This window comes from Corylus avellana, chromosome 10 (assembly GCF_965113065.1).
Source record: "Corylus avellana chromosome 10, dhCorAvel1.hap1.2, whole genome shotgun sequence".
NCBI classification, from domain to species: Eukaryota; Viridiplantae; Streptophyta; class Magnoliopsida; order Fagales; family Betulaceae; genus Corylus; species Corylus avellana.
Window position 1 is genome coordinate 17,969,658 of NC_142499.1, and position 27,956 is coordinate 17,997,613.

Sequence of the window (27,956 nt, forward strand, 5' to 3'; positions counted from 1 at the left end):
GAAAGCATTTGAATTGCCATTAAACTCTTATGCTCATCTTCACTCACAGCGTCTTCCTTCAAGCTCACATAAATCATGGCAATCACAGGAAAATATAAATTAGCAGTGGGATACTTAGTACCAGAAAAAGCACATGTAGCTTGGTAAAAGCAAGCTAAGAAGCTTTTGATATTATCAACCTTTTCCCACTCAACTGCAGTAGGACAATGCTTATAGTTTCTATCAGTCATCTCCAAATAACTAAAAGCACGCCTATAGTGAACTGCACTCTCAAGCATCAAGTATGTAGAATTCCATCTAGTTGGCACATCTTGTTTTAACCCTTTATGACTGTCCAATGACATTTGATTCACTGCTTGAAGAAAACTTTGCTTCCGCACTTGTGATCCCCTAACATACTTGACGCTATCTCGAACCTTTTGGATAGCATCATTGATCTCTTTCAATCCATCTTGTACTATCAAATTCAAAATGTGAGCACAACAACGCATATGAAAGAAATCACCATCACAAGGAAGGGCTTTTTTCATGTTCAATTTATCTTTTAAGAACCCAACACAACTATCATTAGAAGAAGCATTATCCAATGTTATACTGAAAATCTTGTTCTCAATCCCCCACTCTTGTAGCAAGTTATATATAACATCAGACAAAGAGATACCATTGTGTGGTGGGGGCATAAATGAAAAATTTAACACCCTCTTGGTTAAAACCCAGTCTTTGTTAATAAAATGTGCAGTGAGACAGATATACCCATCAGTTGCCAAAGACGTCCACAAATCAGATGTCAAACAAATCCTCCCAGGACAATCATTCAACATAGATTTAACCCTTTGTTTCTCCCTCAAATACATTTTAACCAAATCAGCTTTACCAGTATTTCTAGAGATAAAAGGTACATCAGGACGCAAATATTGATGTACTGCTCTTACACCATCATATTCAACATAAGAAAATGGCAAATCATGCTTAACAACCGCCGCAACCAACAATTCTCTAAATTTTTTAGGATCAAATTTAGAGTCACTTACCCCCAGAGATCCTGCTTTTCCAGCTAAAAGCATTTGCCCAACATCACGACTGCTTCTCCCCCCGCAATTTTTACTATGCTTTATTAAATTTCCAGTTCCATAAGAACTTCGAGCCCTATACTTATTAGCACAAGTCTTGCATTTTGCCCATACCTCTGGGTCATTTGGATCAGTATTAGGAACAATGTCATAATATTGCCAAACATCTGAGGTCTTCCTACGCTTCTTTCCCTTTTTCTTATTCCCCATAGAAACCGAGTCATCTCCTAGTGAATTTACTTCAACAACATCTTCGTCAATTTCGAATGACTCGAATGCATCTTGAATAATTTCTTCATTAGTCCTCTACACACATAACAAAATATGGACAGGTATTTCAAAAGCATATATATCTCTTATCTGGAAAGAAAAAGGAGCTATAATTACTTAAGCAAACTAGAAAAAATTGCACCCAAGTGACTTCCTCGAAAAGTAACAGCAAAGCCAAACTTACAAAAGGATTCTTGAAACCCAAAAGACAGAAACTCAAAATCCATTTCCAAAACAATCTTAAAGTAGGGACTATTTTACAAAACATAAAACCCAACATCAATCACCACACGCACAGGCACAGGGAACAACAAATAACAATCACAAAAATCACCCCTTTCCCTTTTCCTTTGTTTGATTAAAAAAAAAAAAAAATCACAAAAATCAGTTTCTACTACTCTAGCAGAAATGTACAGAGACCCAGTAACCGACACAAATTTTGGTACACGAATGTGTTTGGTACTGAGAAGTAGTAGTAATAAAATTATAATGAAAAAAAAAACTCTTTGTCAGAGAGAAGCATAGAAACAGAGATGACATGAACACCCAAAAAATAGTTGAAATATATATATCTACGAAAATCCAACTGCATGCCTGCATCAGTGCATCTCTCCAACTTTTTGAAACAATTGATTTTTGCCTTACTATGTATTTCGCCTCTTTAAAATCAAATCTACGATTCTTTGTACTATATTTCTCTGCAGAAAAAAGGATGGAAATCCATATCTCTTCTCTATCTATTCTTTCCATGTATGTGCGTGCAAGATGGAGATCATGAAGGTGTGAAAAAATCTTCAAAAACCTCATAACCGAATTACAAATCATACATTATGAGTATTTACAACCAGAAAAATCTAAAAACCATACATTCATACATTATCAGTACACACACAAAATGAAAAAAAAAATAACAATCAGTAAAATCTAAAAAAAATAGTAATAATAATAAAATCAAAGCAAGACATAGAGAGAATTAGTCTATTAGAGACATACCGCCATACTGGAGGGAGGGAGAGGGAGAGAGGAGAGACAGCCCGGTGAATGGTGACTCCGGTCGCCGGTTTGGAGCTGGTGGATGCAGGGGAGCCGAGAGGGAGTGGGAGAGGGGAGAGAGAGGCGTCGCCGGTGGGGGGGGGTGGCGGCTGGCGATTGGTGGGGTAGTACCGTAGTGGACTCGTGAGGCTGTGAGTCGTGACCGTGAGGGTGAGCGATTGAGCGGCTGCGTGAGACTTGAGTGTCTGAGAGGGAGAACTGGAGAAGAAGTCTTTAGCTGTTTAGGCCCTTTAGGGTTTCACTTTCACTTGTTACTTGTTAGTTTTTTATTCACTGAAGTCTGAATCACTGATTCTTAGTTCTCACTTCTTTTCTTACTTCATAGTTCCAAGTTTTTAACCGGGTTGGGCTTATGCTTGGCAGCTTGGGCCTTGGGTTGGGGTTTTTACTTTTTACCTTTCTTCTTCTTTTTTTTTTTTTTTTTTTTTTTAAAAAAAAAAATTTAAATAAGTTAACGGGTCTGGCGGGTCACCCGAGACCCGCCGACCCGCCAGACCCGTTAACTTAAACGTGTCTGGCGGGTCGACCCGCGGACCCGCCGGGTCGACCCGCCAGACACGAATTTTTCCGGGTCTTAATCGGGTAGACCCGATTAAGACCCGAACCCGATAAGCCCAAACCCATTACCTGCTAACTTCGTGTCGTGTTCGTGTCGGATTCGCGGGTCGTGTCCAAATTGCCGGCCCTAACTGAAGCTGTACCAGAAACTAGGGGTGTTAACCCGGTCCCAGTTCCCAATTATTGGCCAAAATCGGGAACCGAAACAGGGGTACTCGGTTTTTAAATTTTGGAAAACTGGAACTGGAATCGGAACCGAGTACTCGGTTACCAAGTTATACAATAACCGGCCAGTTTCAGTACCCGGTTATTCGGACCGGATAACTGGTTTTAAAAAAATAATAATAATTTTGGGCGTATTTTAGGTATTTGGCCTAATTTTTTAGCTTATCTGAAGTATTGAGTCTAATTTTTGTGCTTAATTTAACAATTTTTTAAAAAACACAATTAGCATTTTTGTCACAATAAGTTGGGCTTTGTTGTGATTGTTTTAAAAATAAAATAAAAAAACCTAAAAAATCATTGTTTTTGGCTTTAGTTGGGCCTAAAAAAAAAAAAATCCAATGTTTTAAAATGTCCTAAAACTTCATTGTTTAAAAATGCCCAAAAAATTATATATATACCCAGTTACCCGGTTATCCGGTTATAACCGGGTGCCAAAAACCAGAACCGGAACCGGATACTCGGTTACCGATTTTTTTTCAACCGGTTTTTTAGTTATCGGTTGGTAGCCAGTTTTCCGGTTTTTTGGTTGGTACCCGATGTTTTCTACACCCCTACTAGAAACCCACACTACAACAAAAATGAGTTTTAGTGACGTGTATACTATTCATTAATATCTGCTACGTTACCATTTAGTGACGTGGCAATTAATGACACGTTACTAAAATATTTAGTAACGTGTAAAACTCCACATGTCACCATTTGGTGACGTGTCATAAATAACACGTTACCATTTTGGTAACGTGCCATAATGGCACGTTACTAATTGGTAACGTGCCATTATGACACGTTACCAAATTGGTAACGTGTCCAATAAACCACACGTTACAATAGGGTATTGGGAACCAGTGCCCAGCTGGTTTCCAATATATTTTTTTCCCCCCTCTTTCTTTCTTTTTTTTCCTCATATTTTTTTTCTACCTCCCCAACACATGCTTCGAAGAAGAGGGAATTTCCTCTCCAGCAACTCCTTTCTCTTCTCACAGTACTCTCTCTCTCTCTCTCTCTCTCTCTCCGACAACTCCTTCCGGCAGGTTCGGCATTTCTTCGTCCATCTCCTCAGGTATATATTCCTCATTATATATATAGCTTGTGTTTTGCATTAATATATTGGGGTTTAATATATATAGCTTGTCTTTCTATTGTTAGAAAAAATGGTTAGGTTGAAACAAGCCAAAGAAGAGGCTGAAAAGGAGATAGCTGAATATCAGGCCTAAATGGAGCTCGAGCTCCAGATCTGCAGATGTTTGTATATGTTGTTGAAACTTATTCAAGGCATTTTGAGTTCTATGATATTATTTGATGGTTTATTCAATCTGATTCCATGATATTATTTGAAAGAAAAAAAATCAGATTCCATGATATCAACTGTGCTGGGTTTGGATTTTTGAAAATCAAATTCCATAATATTATTTGAAAAAAAAAAATTCCGGAAAAAAAAATTTGAAAAAAAAAATTTCAAATTTTTGTCCGGAATTTTTTTTTTAATAATTTTTTAAACTTTAGTAACGTGTGAAGTTTGACACATCACCATTTGGTGACGTGTCAAAATTGACACGTTACTAAAATTTTAGTAACGTGTCAGAAACTGACACGTTACCATTTAGTAACGTGTCAATTTCTGACACGTTACCATTTAGTAACGTGTCAATTTCTGACACGTTACTAAATCCCTAGTAGTTACGACCAATTTGGAAACGCCCCATACACGTTACCAATGACACGTTACTAACCTTTAGTAACGTTTCAACAGCCTTGACACGTCACAAACGGTCCGTTACAAAAAAATTGAATTTTTGTAGTGCCAATCAGATCTGGGAGGAGGGTAGACTGGGTAGTGGACGAGAAATGGAAAAGAGAAAAAAACATGAAGGAGAGGGGGATAAAAGAAGAGGGTAGTAGAGGGGTATTAGAGGGGAAGGGGAAGAGCTCCCTCGTCCTCCCCTCAGCGGGTTTTTCCTTTGGATCAAAATGAACAATGAAATGAGCTTTTGCATGTGATAATATATATATATATATATATATATATATATATATATATAGCACGTAGATATTTTACTCATGTGAAATTTGGACGCACCAGTACTCTTTATTTATTATAGGTTGGATTAAAGGTGCATGGCATACATGATGCTACATTAACTCAAAGATGAACAGAAGGTGCTGGTGGCAGATCATCAGCCTCATTGTGCAGTGGGCTCGGAGAGGGCCTATATGGATTCTCCCTGTCAGTCCTTTGGTGTGGTGGCGGATCCCAGGGTGGGTGGCCCTGAGAGGGCCCGGATGGATTCCCCATCTCAGTCATTGGTTGTGGTGGCGGATCCCACGGTGGGTGGGACTGAGAGGGCCCAGATGGATTCCTCCTGTCGCCATTGAAAACCTCTTCTCCAAACGTCGCAAGTTCTCTAGCCTCCACAGAGCAGGAAAGCAGCACCAGCACATAGGCCATCCATTGGAGTTTTCGAGCAGAAAACAGTACCATGTTGTCTGTCTCACTGTCTCTGCTTCTCTCAATCTGATTCTACCTGCCTCTCCTTCGTTTGTTACCCTTTATAAATAAGTACACATGCACGAGATTTTTTTTTCTTTTCTATTAATTTTTGAGTTATACATTTAATTAATAGATGTCGTATTCTATGCCTCTTTATGTTGTGCATTGATTATGGATCCGTTCAGTTGATATCCTTCCAATTAATCATCTTCAATTTTTTTTTTTTTTTTTTTTTTTAAATAGTCTACTAAATTGGTTTCGACATGTATATATCATTCAACAACCATTTAAGACGACATTTAATTGGCAATAAATCTGGTAACTTGTCATGCATATATATCTTCGATCTGGCTTAGGTGCGGTAGTTCAAAACTACCGCACCATGTTGGTCGTTTTGGGCTATAAAAAAAATAATTTTTTTAAAGTAAAAGAAAAATAAAAATAAAAATATTAAAAAATTATAACTACTAAAAATATAAAAGAGAAAGAAAAAAAAAAAAAAATCAAAGGGGTGGCTCCAGCCACCCCTTGGCCAGATTGGGGTGGCCAGACCACCCCATTCTGGCCAAAATGGGGTGGTCTGGCCACCCTCTAAAGGCCAACAAAAAATAAAAAATAATAAAAAGGTTTGGGTTTTGGGGTGGCCGGACCACCCCAAGGACCACCGTTCCCAAACCACCGACCTTCGAAGAAACGCAGAGGTTCTCGCCTTTCTCTGCCCTCTCCTTCATTCAAAACCACCAAAGATCTCTCCTCCTCTTAGTCTTTCTTCAAACGTATCTTCTCCTCCAATCTCTTCTAATCTCTATTTAAGAAGAATATTGAAATAAAGCTTAGGTGTATTTCTAAAGCTATGTAGCTATTTGATTGAGATTTTTTCTCTGTTCTCACTCTCCGATCAGTCATGGCAGTGGCAGAAAAACAAACTGAAGCCCAACTGGATCTTGAGTACTCAATCCCCCAACCACGCAAATCCGACGACCACATCCACATGAGTCCCACTAAGAAAATCCTCCTAATTCTCTTCGCCGACTTCATCGTCTTGTATAGCTTCAGCCCCTCCAACCTAATCAAGATCCATGTCACCGACGCGTCTCTCGTGCAGTTCAATCTCACCACCAACAATGCGCAGCTCAACATCAGCATCAGAAACCCCAACAAAAGAATTAGATTATACTACGACACCATTCCCAGACCAGCCATGCCCTTTGATTTTTCTTTTTCTTTTTTTTTTAGTAGTTTTATTTTTTAAATTATTGATTTTTTTAATATTAAATGAATTTTTTTATTATTTCTTTTAAAAAACTATTTTTTTATTGCCCAAAACGACCCAGTTCGTTTTGGGCTACAGCATGGTGCGGTAAACCGCACCTAAGCCGGATCCATATATCTCCTAATGGATAGAGATAAGCATAGTCTCCATTTCATTTTTTAAAAAAAAAGTTTTCTTAACCAACCGATAATATTTTTGGTTTGACCATGATTTTCGATCATATCAAACACAGTGATATCATTTTGATTGAGTTAATAATTAATTAAGCACATGATATTGAGCTAAGGAGGCAACGTGTGCAGGGAAAAGAAACCATGCATGCACGCGGCTGAATTCTTTACACCTTTGAGGATTACAAATTAATGCTGAAACTACGACAGCAAACCATGAGATCCTTCAAGTGCAAAACAGCACATGTGGTTCAGAAACATGACAAGGAGAGTTATGGTGTGTCAATATGCATGAACCTTAGCCTGGAAAGGTAATGGATTAGGTGTAAGAAGGCATGGAAATCTGGCTCCTAAGAATGACAGCAGGTGGGTATCGGTTTATAACGTACTTTAACTCTAGTCAGGTGATAGAGTAGCACTTAAAATAAAAGCGTTACATCGGGCATTTGACCATTTGACAATTTTATCTGAAAATGCTCAGCCTTTTGAGCCGTCGAAGTAAGGAGAGCAATACTGTTGCACTTCAACAATCTCTCATTCAATGTGAGACTCTTGTGATTAGAACTCAAGACTTTTGCTCTAATATCATTTATTAGATCGGGTATTTAACCATTTCATCTTAAAACTAATTGTTGTTCAAAAGTCAAATTAACTTTTTATACCATTCGAAATTACACCCTACAAAACATGTTCTAAGAACAATGCATCCACATCATGAGGAAAGCACATTCATATATACTAATTCACATGTCACAGTCATACCTATATATACATGTCTATAAAATCATCTTTGAATTTGTCATAGAAATTAGCTCATATATATATATAGTTTGCGTATATGAGCTTTTCCTATTGGGGTTCATATCCTTTGCTCGTAATAGTTGAACATGGACGCATTTGGAACATATGTATATCAATGGCAGGGGCAACACGGCATCTATGCACTGTAAAAAGTAAGAGATCAAATTGAACAATAACGAAGAGATCGAACGCTGTATAGCTACAACAATGGCAACCGAAGGCTTCTAACAATTTCAGATTTAGGTGGCCAACTATATTGTATAACAACTCTGCATTAAACAAAAAAAAAACTTCTTTGCAGGGGCCTTAAACGGCTATAGTATATATAAAAAAAATATTTTTATAAGACTTCAAAAAATTCTTGCCATATCATATATATAAAGTGGGCTCGCTTCAGGGTATACGGAATGACTATTCCATTAAGAAAATAAATAGTTGTTACTGAAGACGATTAGAGAATGTAAAATGTACTAGTTATTTTTATTTTTTAAATTGGTGACAAATGGAGCAAAGGAAGGCTTTATATAGGGTTGCAGAAAACAATTCTTTCTATAGGTAGGCATTATGATTGTTTTTGTTGTATTTGCATCCGGACTAAGTTTGTACAAAATAATAATAATCCTAAGAATCAAGAAACATAAAAAACTCTTGCTCAAGTCGGACACCGTCCTCCACCGCAACCACTACTTTCGGTTGCTCCTCTCCATCACCCCCACCAGTCTCGCCACTCCTTGTCAACATCACCAGTGTCTAGTTTTGGCCACCTTGCGGCGGCATGTGGCCTTCACGAGCTGGCACTTGGTTTGCACGCCCCAAACGACCTATCATCCTCCGTCTCTGCCCACCCCTAGCTTGCTGATGATGTTTTGTGTGCTTTCTCTCTATTGTATTTTCTATTTCTCTTTACTTTTTGTTGTTTTTAGGTTGTGGTCTCTCGGGATTTGGTTGATTTATCTTGTGGAGGAGACCTTTGTTTATGGAGTGAGTCACTCATTGTTGACAGATCTGTTTTTGGGATCAATAGTGCATCCACCTTCTCAGCCTCCTCACAGGGGTTGTTTTAGCTTAATAGAAGTGTGGATAGGGTTGCACCTACCCTCTTCTGGTATGCTGCCTATACGGCTTTATGCGGCACAGTCCTTGGCTTTTGTTCAATGAATAAAGGACCTAAAAATTATTGACTCCAAAAGAGTTGATAAAATACCAATTTCCTATTTCTTGTTTGATTTTTTTTTTTTTTTTTGTCATTTCCATTTTCATGCTGTTGTTTTCACTATGGGTTTGTTGTTGGGGAGCCCACCCCTCTAGGAACTTCATTTTTTTTTTTTTGGTTGTAACCCATCTTTTTTTTAATGGATTGAAGTATTTACCAAAAAAAAGTACACAACCAATTGGTTATTAAAAGTCTAAACTAGCTAGGCTTAGTAACAATTGAAGATGATTTTCTTATTGATTCTTTGATGTTGTACAATGAAAGAAAAATTGTTGCAAAATTTAATACAGATTCAATTACAAATGATTTTTGGGATTTAAAAGAACATTAAGTTTCATTTTGATAGATGTTTGAGTTGAAAATTAAACCTGGGTGAAGAAACGTGTGAAGACAGTGTGATAAATCCGAAACCTATACTTAGAGCTCGTTTAGTACAAAGAATAGACTTCTAAAATGAAATGATTATTCTATAGGAACATATATTCTTTTGTTTAATTGCTCACCGTTCTTAAGAATAGCTATTTTTAAGAGAATAGATATTTTCCTGCGAAGAAGAATACATATTTCTCTAAAAAATTAGATGAGTAACTATTACTTGAAGAATGGAATAGGATTTTCAAAAAAACACATTAATTTTTTTTTTCTGCATATATATATTACTTAGGCATGATAATAAAAGAGTGGCCTCAATCACAAAAAAAAAAAGAGAAATAAATAAATAAAAGGGGAGCCAACTCCAGCGTCAAAGAAGAAAGCAGAAAACAGAGTAGAAGAAGAAAGAGGAAAACAGAGCACCCCTGCCTTTTCCTTCATCCCTCTCTCTTTGTTTTTTGCTTTGCAACTACAGAAAGAGAAGGAAGTAAGAGTGAGAGAGTGGCCAGTTGGGTTTTAGCGGCAAGTCATATAGAATTAGGGACCAAAATTCCAAACGAGTAGGGCCATGGCATAAACTAGCCACCCACAGGCAGCTACGTCTCTAGCTCTATGATGCAGATTGTATAGCCGTCAATTTGTTTTATTTTTTAAACCGACTTTATGTTGTTATTTTATTAGGGTTAGGATTTTGGAAGTCTTTATTTCGTTATTTTATTAGTTTAGGGTTTTGAAGTATTTATGTCATATTTTATTAGATTTAGAGTTTTAGGCTATAAATATATGCTTATAGCCTCAAAAGAAAACAATTTATGTTGATTATTGATTTTGTTGAATAAGAAACCTCAGAGCGTTCTTTTTTCTTTTCCTTCAAAACCTAGAGAGTATCTAGCTTTTGTCAAGAAGATTTCTTAAATTATTGATAAAATCAAGATCTAGAAGTATTTATCCGCTGCTTATTGATATTTTTCGCTGCAGCTCACTAAGTCACGCTGCATCAGTTGGTATCAGATCTCAGTTACTTTCCATAAATAGGGAGGAGCAACCGCTTTGCAGACAAGAACGATGTGCATGTGCATACATAGGGAGCAAACGGCAATCATTCGGCCGAATGGTTGTCATCGCCAACCATGAACGCGATTCTAGAAGTATTTATCCGCTATCTATTGATATTCTTCACTGCAACTCACTAAGTCACGCTGCATCACTCTATCACTATGTGCTACATCTTTAATTATCCTCATTACTGTCAGATATGGGTTCATACCATTTGGCATCTAATGCAATTCCCATTTGGCCGGCCTCATTGTCTTTCCTGTATGAACAGATGAAAAAAGAAAAGAAAAGAAAAGAATTTATGCTTGATTCTCCGATTTCTTTTCACACGTAGAATGATGAACCATGTGTTAGAAGGATAAGCGACAGCACGAGACAAAGAGGATATTTTGAGCGACAATATTGTATTGTTCGGTGGATGATTTTCCCATTTTACAGAAGAAGAAGAAAAAAAAGAACATCTTCCAGGAGCTTGCACGCCCAAGTCATAACCTTTGGATCCAGAAGCCATGAGGTTCATAATTCATTGGGTAAAACATCTGACTGAATCTGAAACCTATATATACTACTGTGTTTCTCTTCTTAGTTTACCTTGCTGACATGGCGGGTATATGGGCCACACGTGAAAGATACGTGGCTTAGATAAATGATGTGGCATGTTGGGGCTATATCATTCTTCTTTTTCTAATGTCAATAATTAAATTTAATTACTGAACATGTGTTTTTAATTATAGAAATGGATCTGACGCGTCATATGAGATAGTTTTGTAGTTGAAAAAAAAAACAACCAAAAAAGAAAGTGGGGAAAGGGGGTTGTACATATATCATGCTTGGATAAACACGAACAAGACATTACAAATGTTGGGCGATAGGATATAAGGAAACAAAATTGCAAATGTCTTCTTATGCATTAACGGCATGACAATGAATCAATAAGAGTCATTTACAACAAAATCCACAAACAAATGTATTTCCCGAAATTGAATATTTATATAAATATATATAATAGTTCTTAATCTATTGTCATCTTGATATTAGAACATGATCCTCTCTCGTCCAAAATGGACTGAAGGATATCCAGCTAATAATTAGAATCTCTTTAAAAAAATCATGAGGCCATAAATAGGACATCTGTCTTATTAATAAAAAATAATAATAAAATATTATATATTTTTTTAAAAAAAAATTATAAAACAAAATTATAAAAAATTAAGGGGTGGGGTGGTCTGGCCACCCCACATGGGGCTGGGGGTGGTCCGGCCACCCCCAAGGGCCAGATCAAAAAAAAAAAAAAAAAAAAAAAACCGTTTGGCCCTTAAGGGGTTCTTTTTTTTTTTTTTTTTTTTTTTTTTTTTAATTTGGGTTTAGGGAGTGGCTGGGCCATGGGGTGGTCCGGCCACCCCTGGCTAGCCATTGGGTTGGCTCTCAAGCCACCCCCATCTAAAATGGGGTGGTCTGGCCACCCCCTATGGCCAAGATGGGGTGGCCAGCCACCCATTATTATTTTTATTAATTTTTTTTATTAATGTTTTTTTATAATTTGAAATATATATATATATATATATATATATATATATATTGTAGTAGGACATGTGTCCTATTTGTGGCTCTACGATTTCTAAAAGGAAATTTCAACCATGAACTAAATATTCTCCAGTCCATTATTGATAGGAGAGGATCCTATTCCCTTGATATATATTGGCCAACATAATTAAAGAATTTTTTAGAGAGATTGTTATCCAAAAGAGGATCTTCCAAATTATCCAATGATTTTTTTTTTTTTTTTTTTGGGCGTGATGCTGACTAGAGATTAATTTGAACCTTATAAAATTAAAGCACGTGGGTGTAGTATTTCAGTGAGCTGGTTATATGACAAAACACTATCGTATGCATGTGACTATACTATAATGTCGAATTGTTATTATCAATTAATTTTATCAATTTCCATTCAAATTATTAACAGAAAATTAATTTAGTCATACAAGCCAAAAAGGCAGATTTATTTTATTTTTTTTTATTTTATTTTTTTTTTCTAAATAATCATTTCGTTCACAAAAAAATCTTACGTCGAAACAAACGAGAAACAAAAAAAATAATAATAATAATAAACAAAGAACGTTGGTATATAATATATATATATTCTCAATTACAGTTTGACATTGAAGCCAAGTAGGAACGATCAGATCCCACACAACATTAATAATAATAATAAAAAAAAAAATAGTAACAATAATAATAAACACAGGAAAAGTAATAATTAATTTAAGTGTAATTAACTCCTCTTATTCTTGCTTCCAAGCAACAAGGAAAAATAAAAGAGAACCCTAAAGAAGAAACCCCATGCCACAGTAATCCACAGGCAATTCCACTTGCTGATATCAGTGATCCCCTGCTGCTTCAGAATATCCAATCCAGTGGTCACGCACGTGGAGCTCGTGATGTTCACGCCCAGCGTGCCGCTCAAGCTCTTCAGCAGCTCCACCTTCACCGTCTCAGGCACCATCCCAAGCGGCGTGTTGTCGAACATCTGCACGCCCCTCACGAAGCACTTGAATGGGTCGGAGAACTCGTTCTGGAGAACCCCTTCGTACGGATACTTCACAAGAGAGAGATAGTGGAACCAAATCCAGTAGAGCGGGATTCGGTCTCTGCTGATGAAGAAGCCGCTGAAGAGGAGGAAGTAGGCCAGGATGGCGACGACGACGGTGTAGCCGAGCATGACATGGGAGACGACGCCGGAGAGGAAAGTTACGAAGGAGCTGCCGGCCCAGAAGGCTGAGAGGATTGTGAAGAAGAAGAAGAAGAACCCGGAGAGTCCGCCGGCAAGGCCGACAGCCCAGAAGGTGGTGGCGGCGAAGGTCAGGGAGAGGAAGACTAGAGCCGGGATGGACATGAGGGAATGGGAGAGAACGTAGGAGGATCGCCGGTAAGCGTTGTAGCCGGTTTCTCTCATGAAAATGTATCGCTCTTGGAGGAAGACCGGAATGGCTTCGGCGCAGGTGTAGAAGGTGGTTGACATGGCAAAGGCGAAGAATCCCAACCGCTCTTGGACGCCTCTGGGGGAGTTATCGAGGCGCCAGAAAATGGTGGCTAAAATAATCCCCGTCACAAGCACGGCGCCCAAACGGATTCCGAAAAGTTCGGGCATTCGTTTGGAGTTTGTTATGGAGCGTTTGGCTATCACCAGGATTTCGATCCAGAATGGGTTGGCAAATGTCGGCACCGAAGATGCGAGAGTAGAGCTGCCGCCGCTGCTGGGTGCGCCGGAGACTAGTTTTCCTCTGGAAATGCTGGCGCTTATGGCGTCTTTGAGGGAAAGCAGCTTCGGGCGGTTATGGAAATTGCTGTTAATTTTTGTTTGCCATGATTTGTTGAACTCGACTAAGCTCTTGGTTCCCTCGGGATTTTCTTCGAGCTCGCGAATTAGATCGAGGGCGAATTCGGTTCGGTTTTCGCTTTCGGGTATCGGGTGCCCGAATTCGGAGAAAAAGAGGGGCAAGTCCGCCGGAGAGCCGCTGTACACGGTTTGTCCGTGGGAGAGGAAGATGAGGCGGTCTAAGACGCTGAGAATTCTGTAGCTGGGCTGGTGGATGGACATGACGACGATGCTTCCGCTCTGCGCGATTCTTTGCAAGACTTTCACGACCATGAAGGCGCTGGTGGAGTCGAGCCCGGAAGTGGGTTCGTCGAGAAACAAGACAATCGGGTCGTGAATGATGTCGATTCCGATTGAAACGCGCCGCCGCTCTCCGCCGGAGACCCCTCGGTGGCCTTCGTCGCCGATGACGGTCTGGGATGCGTTTCGGAGGCCTAGTTGGTCTATGAGAGCCAGCACTCTGGCTTTCTTTTTGGACTTGGAGAGCGAGCGGGGGAGGCGGAACTCGGCGGAGAACATGAGCGTCTCTTCCACCGTTAACATGGGAAAAAGCAGGTCGTCTTGCATGACGTAAGCGGAGATGGATTTCAAAAGCCGCGACTCCAGAACCTCGCCGTTTAACGTCACGCTCCCTTTGAGGCTCTCTTTGGAAATCCGATCGGCGAGGGCGTCGATGAGCGTGGATTTACCCGACCCGCTGGCGCCGAGAACCCCCATGATTTCGCCCTCCCTCGCCTCCCCCGAGATGTCGTTGAGTAAAATCTTGAAGTTGCCGATGGAGTCAAACGCGTCGTCGTTTCGGGAACAGCAGGACGGCAACGACATCTTCTGGACGATTTTGACGCTGTAGGTGAGGTTGTTAAAGGAGAGAACGAAAGGGTAGGAGGGAGGCACGGAGCTGCCGGCGTAGGAGACGTCGAGGACTCGGTGAGCCGGAGACTGTGCATCTTCGACTCGCTTCAAGAGCTCTCCGAGCGTGGGAGAGACGCGGGGTTTGGGTTTTTGAGGAGGATTATTTCTGGGCTCCATTAATGTGTTGTCGACGTGGTTGAAGAATGTGTATTTGCTGTCGGCGGGGAAGGGTGGCGGTGTTGCCGACGACATGTTGGGAGCAGCACACGAGACAGTCGTGAATTGTACGTTGTTGGGGTTTAGGCAACTGAATTTATACAGAGAGTATGAGAGAGAGAGAAAGGTTTGGTGATGGTGATGGTATATAGTAGGTGAGGGGAGTTGTGGCGTTGTGCCCGGTCAAGGCTTGAGGGAGAAGGATATCGATCGAGTTGCATGCTTTTTTGTTTTTGCTACCTACACAGACGGTGTTTAAGAGCTTAAATGAATGAAATTGTATTATTTTCATTCATTTTTCAATTTTTTTTTTTTAATTTTAATCTCATCTTGTTACATTATTTTTTTGAGCTCATTTTTCATTCATATTCATTTATTGCCTGACGACATAAGAGTAACCAAAAAATTTCGATTTTAGATTTCAAACAAAATTTTAAAAATACCCTAATTATTGTTGTTTTTTTTCTTTATGTTCGTACGTATTGTCCGACCAGATCAGCAACTTCAGTTTCTCCGTTATGCGTCCGTCCACCTTACACTGTGTTGTGTCGTTCAGCTCCTCCACAGCCACTGCTATTGCTTGCTAGTTGTTTGTTTGTGTTTTTTGTTTTGAATAAGATGTTTCTTCTCTTTAGATCTGCACTCATGAGTGAGGAGAAATAATTAGGTGTGAGTGGTATTCCTCACGGCTTGGATAATTAGGTATGAGAGGTTATCTCTCATGGCCGGTTTAAATAAATTTCGTTAGGAAATTTGGCTACCTATTTTTTAGATCTAATCTGCTCGAAGCAGATCTGCTCTTTAATTGCATTTGTATATGGGTTAACGGAAGATTGAAGTCATAGACAACACCTAATTGTAAGAATTTTTATTTGTACCTATGACCTTATAACCTCATAGCATATGGCTATGATTTTTGCAGAGCTTTATGCTCTACTCTCTTCTGTAAGAACTTTATGCTCATGATCTTTAATCAATAAAATCCTTATATTTCCTTTAAAAAAATAAAAAATAAAAAAAAGATTCCCTCAAATTAACATGGCAAGTTTGTCTTGCTAATTGCTATCGTCCCTGTTTGGGTGTTTGTCTTGCTAATATAATGGTGACCCGCCTCCACGTTGTTAAGCATTTAAGATTGTTGTCATCTCCTTCTCCAGGGCCGCCTTTCGTCGCATTCATAAAATAGACAATTAAGCGCGATATTTTTGCCCAGAAATGAGTCCCACACCGACGCAGGTGGGTCCTTTTCCTTCTTCCATGCAAGAAAACAATCGCCATTGGATTTTTATTACTATTTATTTATTTTCTTCACTAAATATCTTTCACAAAACCTACTATTACAAGTATATGTCCATCCCCTCACTGCATGGAGATCTTGGTAAGTGTCAAAATCAAAGAACCAAGTACCATTTTATGGACAACTCTTCATCTCACTGCCAAAGTCGTTTATAGCGATATTGTTTTCTTGAATTTTGGAACAATTCTCTCACAAAAAGTATAATCTTTATTGAGAAAATTATTTCCGTTTTTAAATTTCGCAAACCAATTTTTGAGTTTGAGTCTCTCTTTCTCAAATGGTCATACCTCCGCCGAAAGTTGCCAAAAGTCGTCGGCTATTTTCTGCCATCAATCAATATTTTTCGTACAAGCCAAGAGCTGAAAAATGATTTTGTAGGCAACAAAAAGGAATTTTAGGTCGAAACTAATGGAGACATTTAAGTATAAATTAGATTAAAAATATGTGTGGTGAATTGGGATTTGACTATTTTAGTAGTAGAAGAGCTGAGGAGGTGACCTACGCCGCCTAATCTAATATTCACACGCCTTGGTTTCTTGAAGGAAAACCAATGCGGGAGATGGCGTGCGCTTGTGTATAGGGATTTGTTTGTTTGTTTGATTGATTTGTGTTTTAGCATATACTTCTTCACGTCTAATATCGTTTTCTTCATTGAATGGGAATTATGTTAGGTGTGGGTGTTACATCTGCTGTGGACCGACTGCTCGAGTGTTTATCTACTGTGGACCGGCTGCACGGTTGGTCTTTCTAGGCAAGAAAAACCACCTTTTAAGTTGGCCCTCATCACCTTTTGCCACCAATTTTTTATTTTTTACTGTTTACTTTTCCACCCCAAAGGTAGTTAACGGCTTTGTTTGTTTGGGTTCTAATTATTTTGATTAATGTTAGGTATTATCATTTTTTTTTTTTTTTCAAGACAAATATGTTGACAAATAACTTGAGTAACTATCTCACTATATGACGATGTAGCATTGTCAATCTACCGTTTATATATATTTTTTTAACAATGTCTAATTTAACCGTGGACTAGCAATTATAGTTGGATAGTGGTGTGGACCGTGTAGTATTTAGCAGTACTCAAACATAAAATACTCCTTAAAACAAAGAATAATATTATTTAGTATATTGTTATACGACTGCTATACAACTTGATAATGTAGCAGTGAAAACCAGTCCTTCGATCAACACTTCTAAAAAATAAAAATAATATATAGCTGATTTTTACTATCAAATCATCCCAACTATATAATAAACTTATAACAATTACTCAAAATAAAAGAATAGTTTTTACATTTATATCATATTATCTCCCCTTGATCTGCTGACTCACAAGATGACCAATGGGCTTGACACTGGACAAATTTTTCTTGTAAAAAATTCTGGGTCAATCCAGCTCACCCAACAACCACCCAACAAAAAGCAAATACGATTACGAGAAAATTTGAGCTCATCACAGACAAAATGGACTTGCGTGGGGCAAATGGGTCTTGCCCACCGTTTCCTAAACAATGGAGGAGTTTGTTGCTTCGTTGGTTGTCTGTCTTCATCCTTCTCGAACAAAGCTTATTATCCAAATGCATAAATGGGGAGTATGTGGCTCTTCTCTTCTATGTACTGCATTTCTCAAAATTCTATAGGGCCCCAAAGTGCTCTTAACAAAAACACTATTGTAAAAAGATACTCCGTTTGTATTCTCTTTCCAGCCCAAAACAAATTGGAAAGGTGGAAGTACATCAGGTTTGTGAGCAAATGACACGTTAATGGGGGTTGATCACAGAGGTTGAAAAAAATTAGCCATCAAGCAGGTACCATCGTCATTCAAAACTCTTTTAACTCAATTTCTCACAAGATTTCTGGAAAACTATTAGTTCTACCTTAAAATTGATTTAGTAAACCTTGCAGTAAGAAATTGTTAATGATCTTTGTCGGAATGTTATGAGAAAAATTTCCACACTACAGCAAACCAAATTTTTAAACAAGCCAATGTATAATGGAAGATGTATAATACTATAGGCAGTTCTTCAGGGCCAGCCCATGTCTCATTTGCACAATGGGTTGAGGGTTACAGCTTTCAAGCTGTACAAACAATGCCTCTTGGAGATGCGTTTTCTTTTGGGAACAGAGGAATGGTAGAGAGGCAGTTGGAAAAACCAAGAAGAACACATATTTTGCAAATGCATTGAAATGAGGCACAGTTTTAAGAACCAAACAAGTTTTCTCACTCTGTCTTGGGTTTTATTGTAGTTCTTGTATTGGATGCTTGAGACCCACTTGTGCATCTCCCTACAAACTTTAGAATCTCATCAATCACAATCACCGGCAATGCAACCGCCAAAACCAAGAGCCACTCGTTGAAGCTGAGGGGCACGATGCCGAATACTCGTGCTAGGAAAGGCACGTAGAGGATCAAGAAGTGCAGGCCAAATGAGACAGACATGGCCAAAAGGAGCCAAGGGTTGACCCATGGGGGCATTGTTAAGAGGCTTCCGTCCTCAGAAAGGGCATTGAGGGAGTTGAACATTTCAATGGCAACCAACACAGAGAGTGAGAGAGTCATGGCTTTCACCTTACCATCCTGGAAATAATCACAAGGGTTATCAAAAGAGAAGACCTGAGTTCCGGCTGTGAAGGGTGCAGCAGTAAAGTTCTTCCAAGATGAGCACTGCCCCCAGTTGGAAAGTTGGGAGTATGAGACCAGGGTGTGACCATCTCCACTGAGGTCGATGCCCAGGAAGGAACCATGAGTATACCAAATGATAAATATACCAACTGTTGCCATTCCAACATACAGCCCAATGACCTGAGTGGCAAAAAAAAGTTAAGTGGATAAATTACAGATTCAAGTAAAATTCTGAGTGTTATCAGTAGAGAGCGTGAAAATAAAAAATCCGAGACATAAGTTTGGAACACAAGAAAAAGGAAAAATACCAGATAGCGGAATAAAATCCAAGCATTGATTAGTGAGTCATCGCTTCTCCGAGGTGGCTTCTTCATTATGTCCTTATCTGGAGGATTGAATCCCAAAGCAGTTGCAGGTGGTCCATCGGTGACAAGATTGACCCATAGAAGCTGGACAGGTATCAGGCCTTCTGGAATACCTAAGGCTGCTGTTAGAAAGATAGAGGCAACCTCACCCATATTGGAGGAAATCATGTACCTGAAAATAGGGTTGGAACCACAAAAATACATATTGTCATCTGTTAGCATGTAAGAAGTATCTAAATTAAGTGGGCAAGATACTAGTCAATTTAATGAAACGAGAAATCCAAGTTTTACATATTAAATTCAACAGAAAGTGCCTTTCAAATTCCCACTGATCTTGGGTGTGCTAGGGTTAGTTATACAACTTGACTTCTGTTAAGTGATTACAAACAGATTTAGTAAACATCATCAAGCATAAATTGCAGTTACAACTAAGGCAGATCATAGTATTCATTTTTCCATAACCAACTTTTTGGAAAATGAGTGCCTCGTGATGGCAATACATTATAAAATCACAAACCCCCGTTTCTTTACCACAAGCTAAAGATGCAGCACACACTGAATTAGAAGTGGCAGTTCCCTATGTGTATTAAAAGTCATTTAAACTATAATAATCCACATCAATGAGAAGGCTAACATACATAGGACGTATACATGAGAGCCCCAACGTTAGAAAGGATACTAAGCCTAAGGGTGGAAATATCTGATAATTTCAAAGAGGACAATACACAGTATACATTTTATCATAATCACTCCCTGTTAAACAATTCTATTTTCTTATTGGTCAGATACACATGGAGTCAGTAGGTCACAAACCCAACCTCACCCTCCACCCCATTCTTATGGAAGAAGTACCATTTGAGCCCAAAAGATCAATGTGAAATAATACGGAATCACTGTGAAGGAGTATACTGGTGTTGCCATACTCCCACCAAACAAACTAACTATGCCACATAAAGGTAGCCATGAGCTGGCAGCCCAGCCATCCCAACCTGAAGGAGATGAGGCTAGAACCAGGAAAAATAGGCCTGGCCTGGGATAAGCTCCCAATCAAATTTCAGAGTAGGCTTGGGTTTGATGAATTTAAGCAAAGCCCAGCCTACATATTTTGTTACTGAATCAAGTTCGATACTGAGTATCTATTAACAACCAAAACAAATACATCATACATGACTATAAACCAAAAGTTGAAAATGTCAAGCAAAGACAACAATTCAATTCATCAATTTATAATTCTTTTGTAAGCATTCATTTACTTTAACATGGCTAAAATGTCATTCAACCTGCTCAGCAGTCCATCAAAACCTACTTCTATCATTTAGGCTTATTTCATATCAATACACAGGCCACAAAATGGAAATAACTTTCACTCATCTTTAAACGCACATCCTTTGAAGAGCTTTTTGTTTTTATTTCTTGGATTGGTAAACAAACAAGAAAACAGAAGAACCAACCTGATAAAAGCCTTCATGTTGTTGTAGATAGCTCTGCCTTCACCAACAGCAGCAACAATTGTACTGAAATTATCATCTGCCAACACCATGTCGGAAGCTTCTTTTGCAACCTGAAAGAGATGAAATATAAACAATGGTTGAAATACAAAAATGGCTTTAACCAGGGAACAAAGTATTGGCATTAAAATTGGAGTCAACAATGGTACGAATTCATACCCCCTTATTCCAACTACTAGTGCATACGCAACATAAATTCTGTTATACGTTACCCACCATTTTGAGTCTGTCAAATGCATCTCATTACTGTCTATCCAACTAAAAGAATAATATCCAGTTTTTTATAAGCACATCATCTCTTGCTTCACTGTAATTCAAGAATTAATACTTGTGCTCTTCTCCCAAGAGGATTTCTTTTAATTAGTCCCCTTCCCAGCTGATTATGTCTTTCATTTAGATCTAACTTGACATGACATGTACCTCAAAATGCAGATATGAGAAAATTCTTTCCTAAAGGAAAAGAAACGATACCTCTGTTCCAGCAATGCCCATTGCAATCCCAATATCAGCGAGTTTCAAGGCAGGTGCATCATTCACTCCATCACCAGTCATGGCAACCACCTCTCCATCCTCTTTAAGCAACCTCACAATCTCTTGCTTGTGCCCTGGTTCAGCCCTAGAAAACAGAAGCCCGCCACTTTGTTGTAGATGGGACTTCGGATCATGCAGATCCATAAACTCTTTTCCTGTTATGCTTTTTGAACTTATGTCTTCCTTAGGTCCAAATACACCTATTTCACGACATATTGCTTCTGCTGTATTCTTATTATCTCCTGTAATAACCATAACACGGATCCCAGCTGCTCTGCAGTCCTTGATTGCTTGGTAAACCTCTTCCCTAGGAGGGTCCTATGAAGAGTTGGAAAAATGATCATACAAAGTTAGGTCATTAAAGAATATAAAGAGATGGAATGGGTAAAAAATGTGGAATTTAGCAATGTCATGACTTACCCTCAGGCCAGCCAAGCCAACAAAAGTGAGGTTACTCTCAATTGATGAATAATTGGATGGATTAAGTAAAAGCGCATGAGCTGGATGATCCTCATTACCGTCATACGTCTCAAACTCATGGAGATCATCTTTGTATGCAAAACTGAGACAGCGTAGTGCACTAGTCGACATCTTTTGAAGAGCTTCTAATATGAGTTTCCTTGTATTCTGATCCAGTTGTAAAACAGAACCATCAAGCAACTGAATCTTAGTGCACCTCTCTAATACATTTTCTACAGCGCCCTGCCACAATTTAGCGCTTCATATTAGAATTCTAAAACATTGTCAATTGACAAAGAGAAAACAACTACATAATGGTAAGGAAAAATGCAAAGTAATTGCCTGTGTTAAACATTATTGTCTAAATTTGGCAACATGAAACAAGCAGCTTTCTTTGCAGAATATATATATATAAGGCAGAAAAGCCACAGGAGCTTCTCTCTGTTTAAATTTTTATTTTCCAACTAAACGTAGAAAACAATCAAAAGCACTTGATTATACCCGAAGGCATGTCATTGCAATTGTGTAGACAAGTTTAATTGAACCACAAAATCCATGAAGGGATCCTTGAAAACTAGCACCTTATATACCTCTGATTATTGAATCTGTTCCTTATAACTGGGAAAAAAACTTAGGTTACCTACAGAAAGAACTGTTGCATTTAAGAGTGTAGGTACAAATAACTGTTGTGAACATCCTACTTGTCATATATTTCGCAAAGTCCTACCTTTTTTCCAGTCATTTATTCTACCAAGCACATCCGTCTAATATACAACAATCCTTTAACTATGGTTTGTAATTTACACTTTTATGCTTTGACAATACAAGAAGGCATGACTGCAATTAAGTTTAACTGAGCCATTAAATTCATTAGAAGATTTCCAAGGATATCTTTCACATCAGACACCTCCAATTAAGAAGGCAAAACATTATCCCCATTCTCAACGTTAACTTCTGTTGTATCACTATTATATTAGCTGCAGTTAAGAGAAAGGAAAAATCAGTATCCTCAACATACAACTTGTATGCATCTTCCTCAAAATCCTCCTCTTAAAGGTCATTAGTTCTACCATACCCGCCCCACTATAAATTCATACAAAAACCACTCAAGATTCTGGCATATTGCTTGTTCCGCGCGGTACACATCTGTCAATGTCAATCAAGTAATATAATTCATTTCCACTGTCTGTCTATTTCTGATCCAATTCCATTCCTATCATCGTATCTTGTGTTAGAATGGCTTTCAGGCTTCTTATCGCTTTCCCATCAGTGGCAGTTTAAAAATTATATAGAAATCTTCTGCACCTGACACTTTGGCTCTTTGCAAAATCTTCCTCTTAATGTTTAATTAGTTCTAACAATCACAGCACACTGAGGGCTTCCACACCATCGAATTACATGTTCAATATGATAAACCACCATTTACTCACACACACACACACACACACACACACACACAGAAAGTACCTTCACTAGCAATGACTTCTTCCCCGAACGTGAGTTCACAATAACACCCATGGACTTCCTATCACGATCAAACTCAAGAGTTGCAATACGATGTTCATATTCATTCCACAGTCGGCAGCAACCTAAATAATCATAAATTAAGAAAAATTAAGAAAAGAAAAAGAAGGCAGCCGATCACGATAACTAGGTTCAAACTTTTTCTTTTCTTGGGGGTGCAGGGTGTGAAAATCAAGAGAGTTTTCCAGTTCCAACTTACGTAGTAAATCACTCCCAGTCGTTGACCTTTCATTTTGAAATACATCAGGGTGGCCCATCTTCTCAACTAAAACCTGAAACGCACAGAGGACAGATGCAAGTGGGGATATCAACAACAATTTTACTTGATTTTGCAGAGCAGGCGCATATCAACACAAAAGGATACAGTAACTCGATGTGCAAAAACTTTGGGGAACAATAACAAACAAAAGTGAATAGAGAAAATCAAAACATAAGGGTCTCACCTTTAGAGCTGCCTCAGTAGGCATTCCGTTGGATACATACTTTTGCTCTGACTGAGAAATGCCGGCATCATTGCAGACAGCAGCTATCTTTGCTATCATTTGAAGATTGGCATCCATACCACTGGTTAGCCAATCTTGTATTTTACCATCAAATGGATTGAAAGTAGTCCCATCAACCTTGAAGGTTCGTAGCCCATCAGCAGTACTCCCCATCGCCACAAGCTTCGCCACTGCCATCTGGTTGGTAGTCAAAGTACCGGTTTTATCCGAACAAATCACAGTCGTACAACCCAGAGTTTCAACGCTCGGCAGCTTTCGCACAAGGGCATTCTTCTTAGCCATCTCGCGCGTACCAAGCGCCAAGCACGTCGTAATAACCGCCGGTAAACCTTCGGGAATAGCAGCCACGGCCAATGCCACAGCAATCTCAAAGTAATACGTGCACTTCTCGAAAGAAAACCTGAAATTCCTAGGCCACCCATTCACATACTCCCAAGTCAGAAAGTACTTCACATTGATGAGCCAAACCACCGCGCAAATCAATCCGATTATCAGCGTTAGCGTCTCACCAAACTGGTTCAGCTTCTTCTTCAACGGCGTATCCTCGCCGCTCTGCGACGCCTCCTGAATTTGGTCATGCACCTTCCCAATCTCCGTCTCCATACCCGTCTGCGTAACCAAGCAAAAGCAATGCCCATTCACCACCGTCGTCCCAGCGAAAACCATACACCGTTTCCCCTGGATATCAGTGTCCTCCGGAACCGCCTTATGGGTCTTGTTCACCGCTTCACTCTCTCCAGTCAGTGACCCCTGCTCAACCCTCAACGTCGAGCTAATCAATTGCAAGACGCGCATGTCGGCGGGTACCGTATCCCCAACCCTGAGCTCAACGACATCGCCGGGCAAGAGTTCCCTAGCAGGCAAATTGTGAATCTTCTCGCCGTCGCGAATAACGGTGGCGTGCTCGGATTGAATCTCCTTAAGCGCTTCGAGTGCCTTCTCGGCATTGCTTTCCTGCCAAACTCCAACAATTGCGTTCACAATCAGGATCAGGAATATCACCAGAGGCTCCACGAAGGCCGTGATCGTGTCCCCGCCCTTCTGACCATCGTACCAGGCGAGAACAAAGGAAACCACCGCCGCAGCGAGCAGGATTCGAACCAGCGTGTCGTTGAACTGTTCGAGAACCAGAGACCAAATCGACTGCCCCTCGTGCTTCTCCAGATCGTTGTAGCCGTAGATCATGCGCAGTCTCTCCACATCGCTGGATCGCAGCCCAGATACCCTGCTCACTTTGTACTGTTTCTCGCATTCCGGAATTTCTTTAGCCCAGGCCGGGAACACTTTCCGCTCGGAGCGTCTAGGGCTCACAACTCCTCCGTTACCGTAGCCTTGGCCTCCCATCCCCATAGAAATCAGCCACCTCCACGACAATTTTTTCTAGAAAATCTAATAAACCTTCTAGATCTATTCATACGAATCCGTAACCGACAAATTTAAAGGTAAAACATATTTCACGGAGTAAGTTATAGAAGGTCTTTGATTCTTCCAGATCACCAAGCTCGGAAGCGGTTTCTAAACAGTCCTTAACAACTGTTTGTCTCTCTAGAAAGATCGGTGAGAGAAAAAAAGCATGAACAGTAAAAAAAATAAAAAAAGGAATCAACGCAATCAGATCCTTTAGATTCGAGGGATTGTACTTGTTTTCTCCACTTTACTTCCACAAACTCTCTCTACCTCTCCGTTGGTCTATTTGCATTTAAATAGGAGATTAGAAGCATTAACTGAGGATTAAGATATACTTTTTACGGAAACTTCGCCGTACCTTCCATATTAGTCGCTGACGTGGTTAGATGCGACGCCCGGCGGCATAGGGGAGGTTTATACTGGATGATGTGGCGTCTTTCTATTGACAGGAACTTTTTTTCTCACTTCCTATTCGCTAGATGTCGTATTCGTGGGTTGGTTCGGTTCTTTTTTCTTTTTCTTTTTTGCTTTAGTCAACATTTATTTCCTGATATACGTCGCAAAATACGGGTCAATCTCGAACGTCCAATCAGTTGACGTCATCAGAGATTGTAATTTAATGGACAGGAACAATTTCAAACGCAAAACTCACGTCAATCTCGAACGTCCAACTCGGTAGATCGTCGTTAGTGTAAATAAAAGGACATATACACCAACTCCACCCAAATCTTATTTCTCCCTTGTTTCCGATTCTTTTTTGTTAACGATTTTTGCAACTCTTTTCATTTATTAGTAAAATAAATGGAAATCCTAAATATGTTTCGTATAAGAATTTCTATCTATCTACAATGAAGATAAGATTTATAATTCAAAAAAAAAAAATCAAATATAAACTAATTTTTATTTTTATCTCATATCAAAAAAAAAAATTCAACCAAAACTCAAAAAACATATCTTAAAAATGGTTATCATAGTTTGGGTGAGAGTTAATAGAATGATAATTAATTGAGAGCCCCTACTATCAGGTCTATCGTGATAACACCCATTTCGCAGCCTCCAATTATTATATGACACATTATCAATTTAAGAAAAATGTAAAAAATAAAAGTGAGAACAATCACACCAATTCATAGGACAAAAAAAACTCATAGTTGGCAAGACCCATGCCATGGGTCTAGCCGAACCCATGGGTCTGGCCGGCGGTGAACGCCTCAAACCCCGCCAGCCGTGACCCCCCTCAAAACCCGTTTTTACTGTCCCAAAATTGGCTTTCTAATGCCTCAAAACCTATTTCTAATACATTAAAACATATTTCTAATGTTTCAAAACCCGTTTTTTAATATCTCAAAACCCGTTTCTAATGCCAAAAAACTCGTTTATAATGCCTTAAAACTCGTTTTTTGATTCAAAACTAAAACTTAGAGGTGAAAGGTTAACCTTTTAATGATTTTATCACCCTCAAATCTAGTGTATTTTGGTCCAACTTATTTTTGTGCACTTTTTATGTTTTTGCTTATATGTTGGTTATTGATTAAGGGCTGTTAAAGGGGTGTTATCAAGATAAGTTTTCTCTAATTATATAAACTTTGTATGATGATCAGCTTAGTGGTTTTCATTTACTCTCTTATGAAAACCTTTTTAATGAAAGATATAAAAAAATAAAAATAAAAAAATAAAAAAATAAAGGACGATCCATACTTGGTCAAATATATTATAAAAAGTTTGTTTTGGTTTAAAAAAATTAATAATAATCTGGTTCAATACATAATACATTCACCCGTAGAGTACTCACCAAATGTGTGACAAGATATGTTTTTTTTAGTTGCGTTTAGCTATGATATGACATGATTGTATTTCACTTTCAGCATGGCAATATTATAATAGCATTAATTGAATAATTAAATTTATAATTTTTATCCGTTTAAATTTTTAAAATAATTAATAATTTAATATGATATTAGAATAATGATCCTGAATTAAAACTCCACCTCTCTATGTTACTTTTTAGTTGTTTGTGGCTTCTCTTTTTAACGAAAACGTGATATAATATAAAAATGAGTGAAAAGTAATATTTTAAAGCAAGTAGAGAAGATAATAGAGAAGTAGTTTGAGAGTATATAAGAAAGACAATAACTAAAGTAGAGAGTTATACTTTGTTTCATTAAGTATTTTACATATGCGGGCCGGCTCAACTTATTTACCACTAATCATGGTAAATAAGAAATTTAAAAAATGCCCAAATTAATGAATCATAATAAAAAAATTTCCATTAAAAAAAAATTTATAACACATAATTGCGGTAAATATATATGCTTAAATCATACTTAATTTCAAAATATCATTTAATTATCCAACATTCTGAAATAAATAAGGCTCTAAGAAGCATTAGATTATAAAATTGTACTTGAAATGAAAAAGAACACAAAACTAAACATAATTGCACCATAGGAGTCGAGATTATGAGATTTAAGAGCGTTCTCATACAGTTAGTTAAAATGAATTAGGATCCTCTACAATTTATCAAATTACGAAATTTAAGTTGTTTTTAGACATCAAAACGCTTAAAAATGACGCATGAAAAAGATGGCATCTTATCGAGACAACCATAAAGAAAATGCTTATTCTTTACTTTGCAAAGATGTTTTTTCTTCGTAAAGTCGAAAAGCAGTTTTTATTCACAATATAGATAATAAGAACCTGGTGAAAATTTTCTCAATTTTCAACTATAACATGCCACTTTTTAAATATG

At 38.5% G+C, this 27,956-nt stretch overlaps 2 protein-coding genes across 2 annotated transcripts; both read right to left on the bottom strand.

Moving 5' to 3' along the window:
• Positions 1-12,800: 12,800 nt before the first annotated feature.
• Positions 12,801-15,235, bottom strand: LOC132162587 (ABC transporter G family member 20-like). Its single transcript, XM_059572847.2, has one exon. It carries the CDS (start codon positions 15,027-15,029, stop codon positions 12,822-12,824), a length of 2,208 nt encoding a protein of 735 aa, XP_059428830.2. The 5' UTR covers positions 15,030-15,235; the 3' UTR covers positions 12,801-12,821.
• Positions 15,236-18,276: 3,041 nt separating this feature from the next.
• LOC132191455 (calcium-transporting ATPase 4, endoplasmic reticulum-type) lies at positions 18,277-25,458 on the bottom strand. Its single transcript, XM_059606472.2, has 8 exons — positions 23,741-25,458; positions 23,497-23,569; positions 23,241-23,362; positions 21,735-22,016; positions 21,255-21,632; positions 20,727-20,836; positions 19,219-19,447; positions 18,277-19,090 (listed from the first exon to the last, which is right to left on the bottom strand). The coding sequence occupies exons 1-8, from the start codon at positions 25,148-25,150 to the stop codon at positions 18,509-18,511; spliced, it is 3,186 nt and encodes a 1,061-aa protein (XP_059462455.2). The 5' UTR covers positions 25,151-25,458; the 3' UTR covers positions 18,277-18,508.
• Positions 25,459-27,956: the final 2,498 nt, after the last annotated feature.

What these genes read in the sequence shown, in the direction of transcription:
- LOC132162587 (XM_059572847.2), bottom strand. Translation starts at nt 15,029, where the DNA reads ATGTCGTCGGCAACACCGCCACCCTTCCCCGCCGACAGCAAATACACA.
- LOC132191455 (XM_059606472.2), bottom strand. Translation starts at nt 25,150, where the DNA reads ATGGGGATGGGAGGCCAAGGCTACGGTAACGGAGGAGTTGTGAGCCCT. An exon ending in CTACTGAGGCAGCTCTAAAG is followed by an intron (nt 23,570 to 23,740) that starts GTGAGACCCTTA and finishes TGTGCGTTTCAG; the next exon opens with GTTTTAGTTGAGAAGATGGG. An exon ending in GACTGGGAGTGATTTACTAC is followed by an intron (nt 23,363 to 23,496) that starts GTAAGTTGGAAC and finishes ATGATTATTTAG; the next exon opens with GTTGCTGCCGACTGTGGAAT.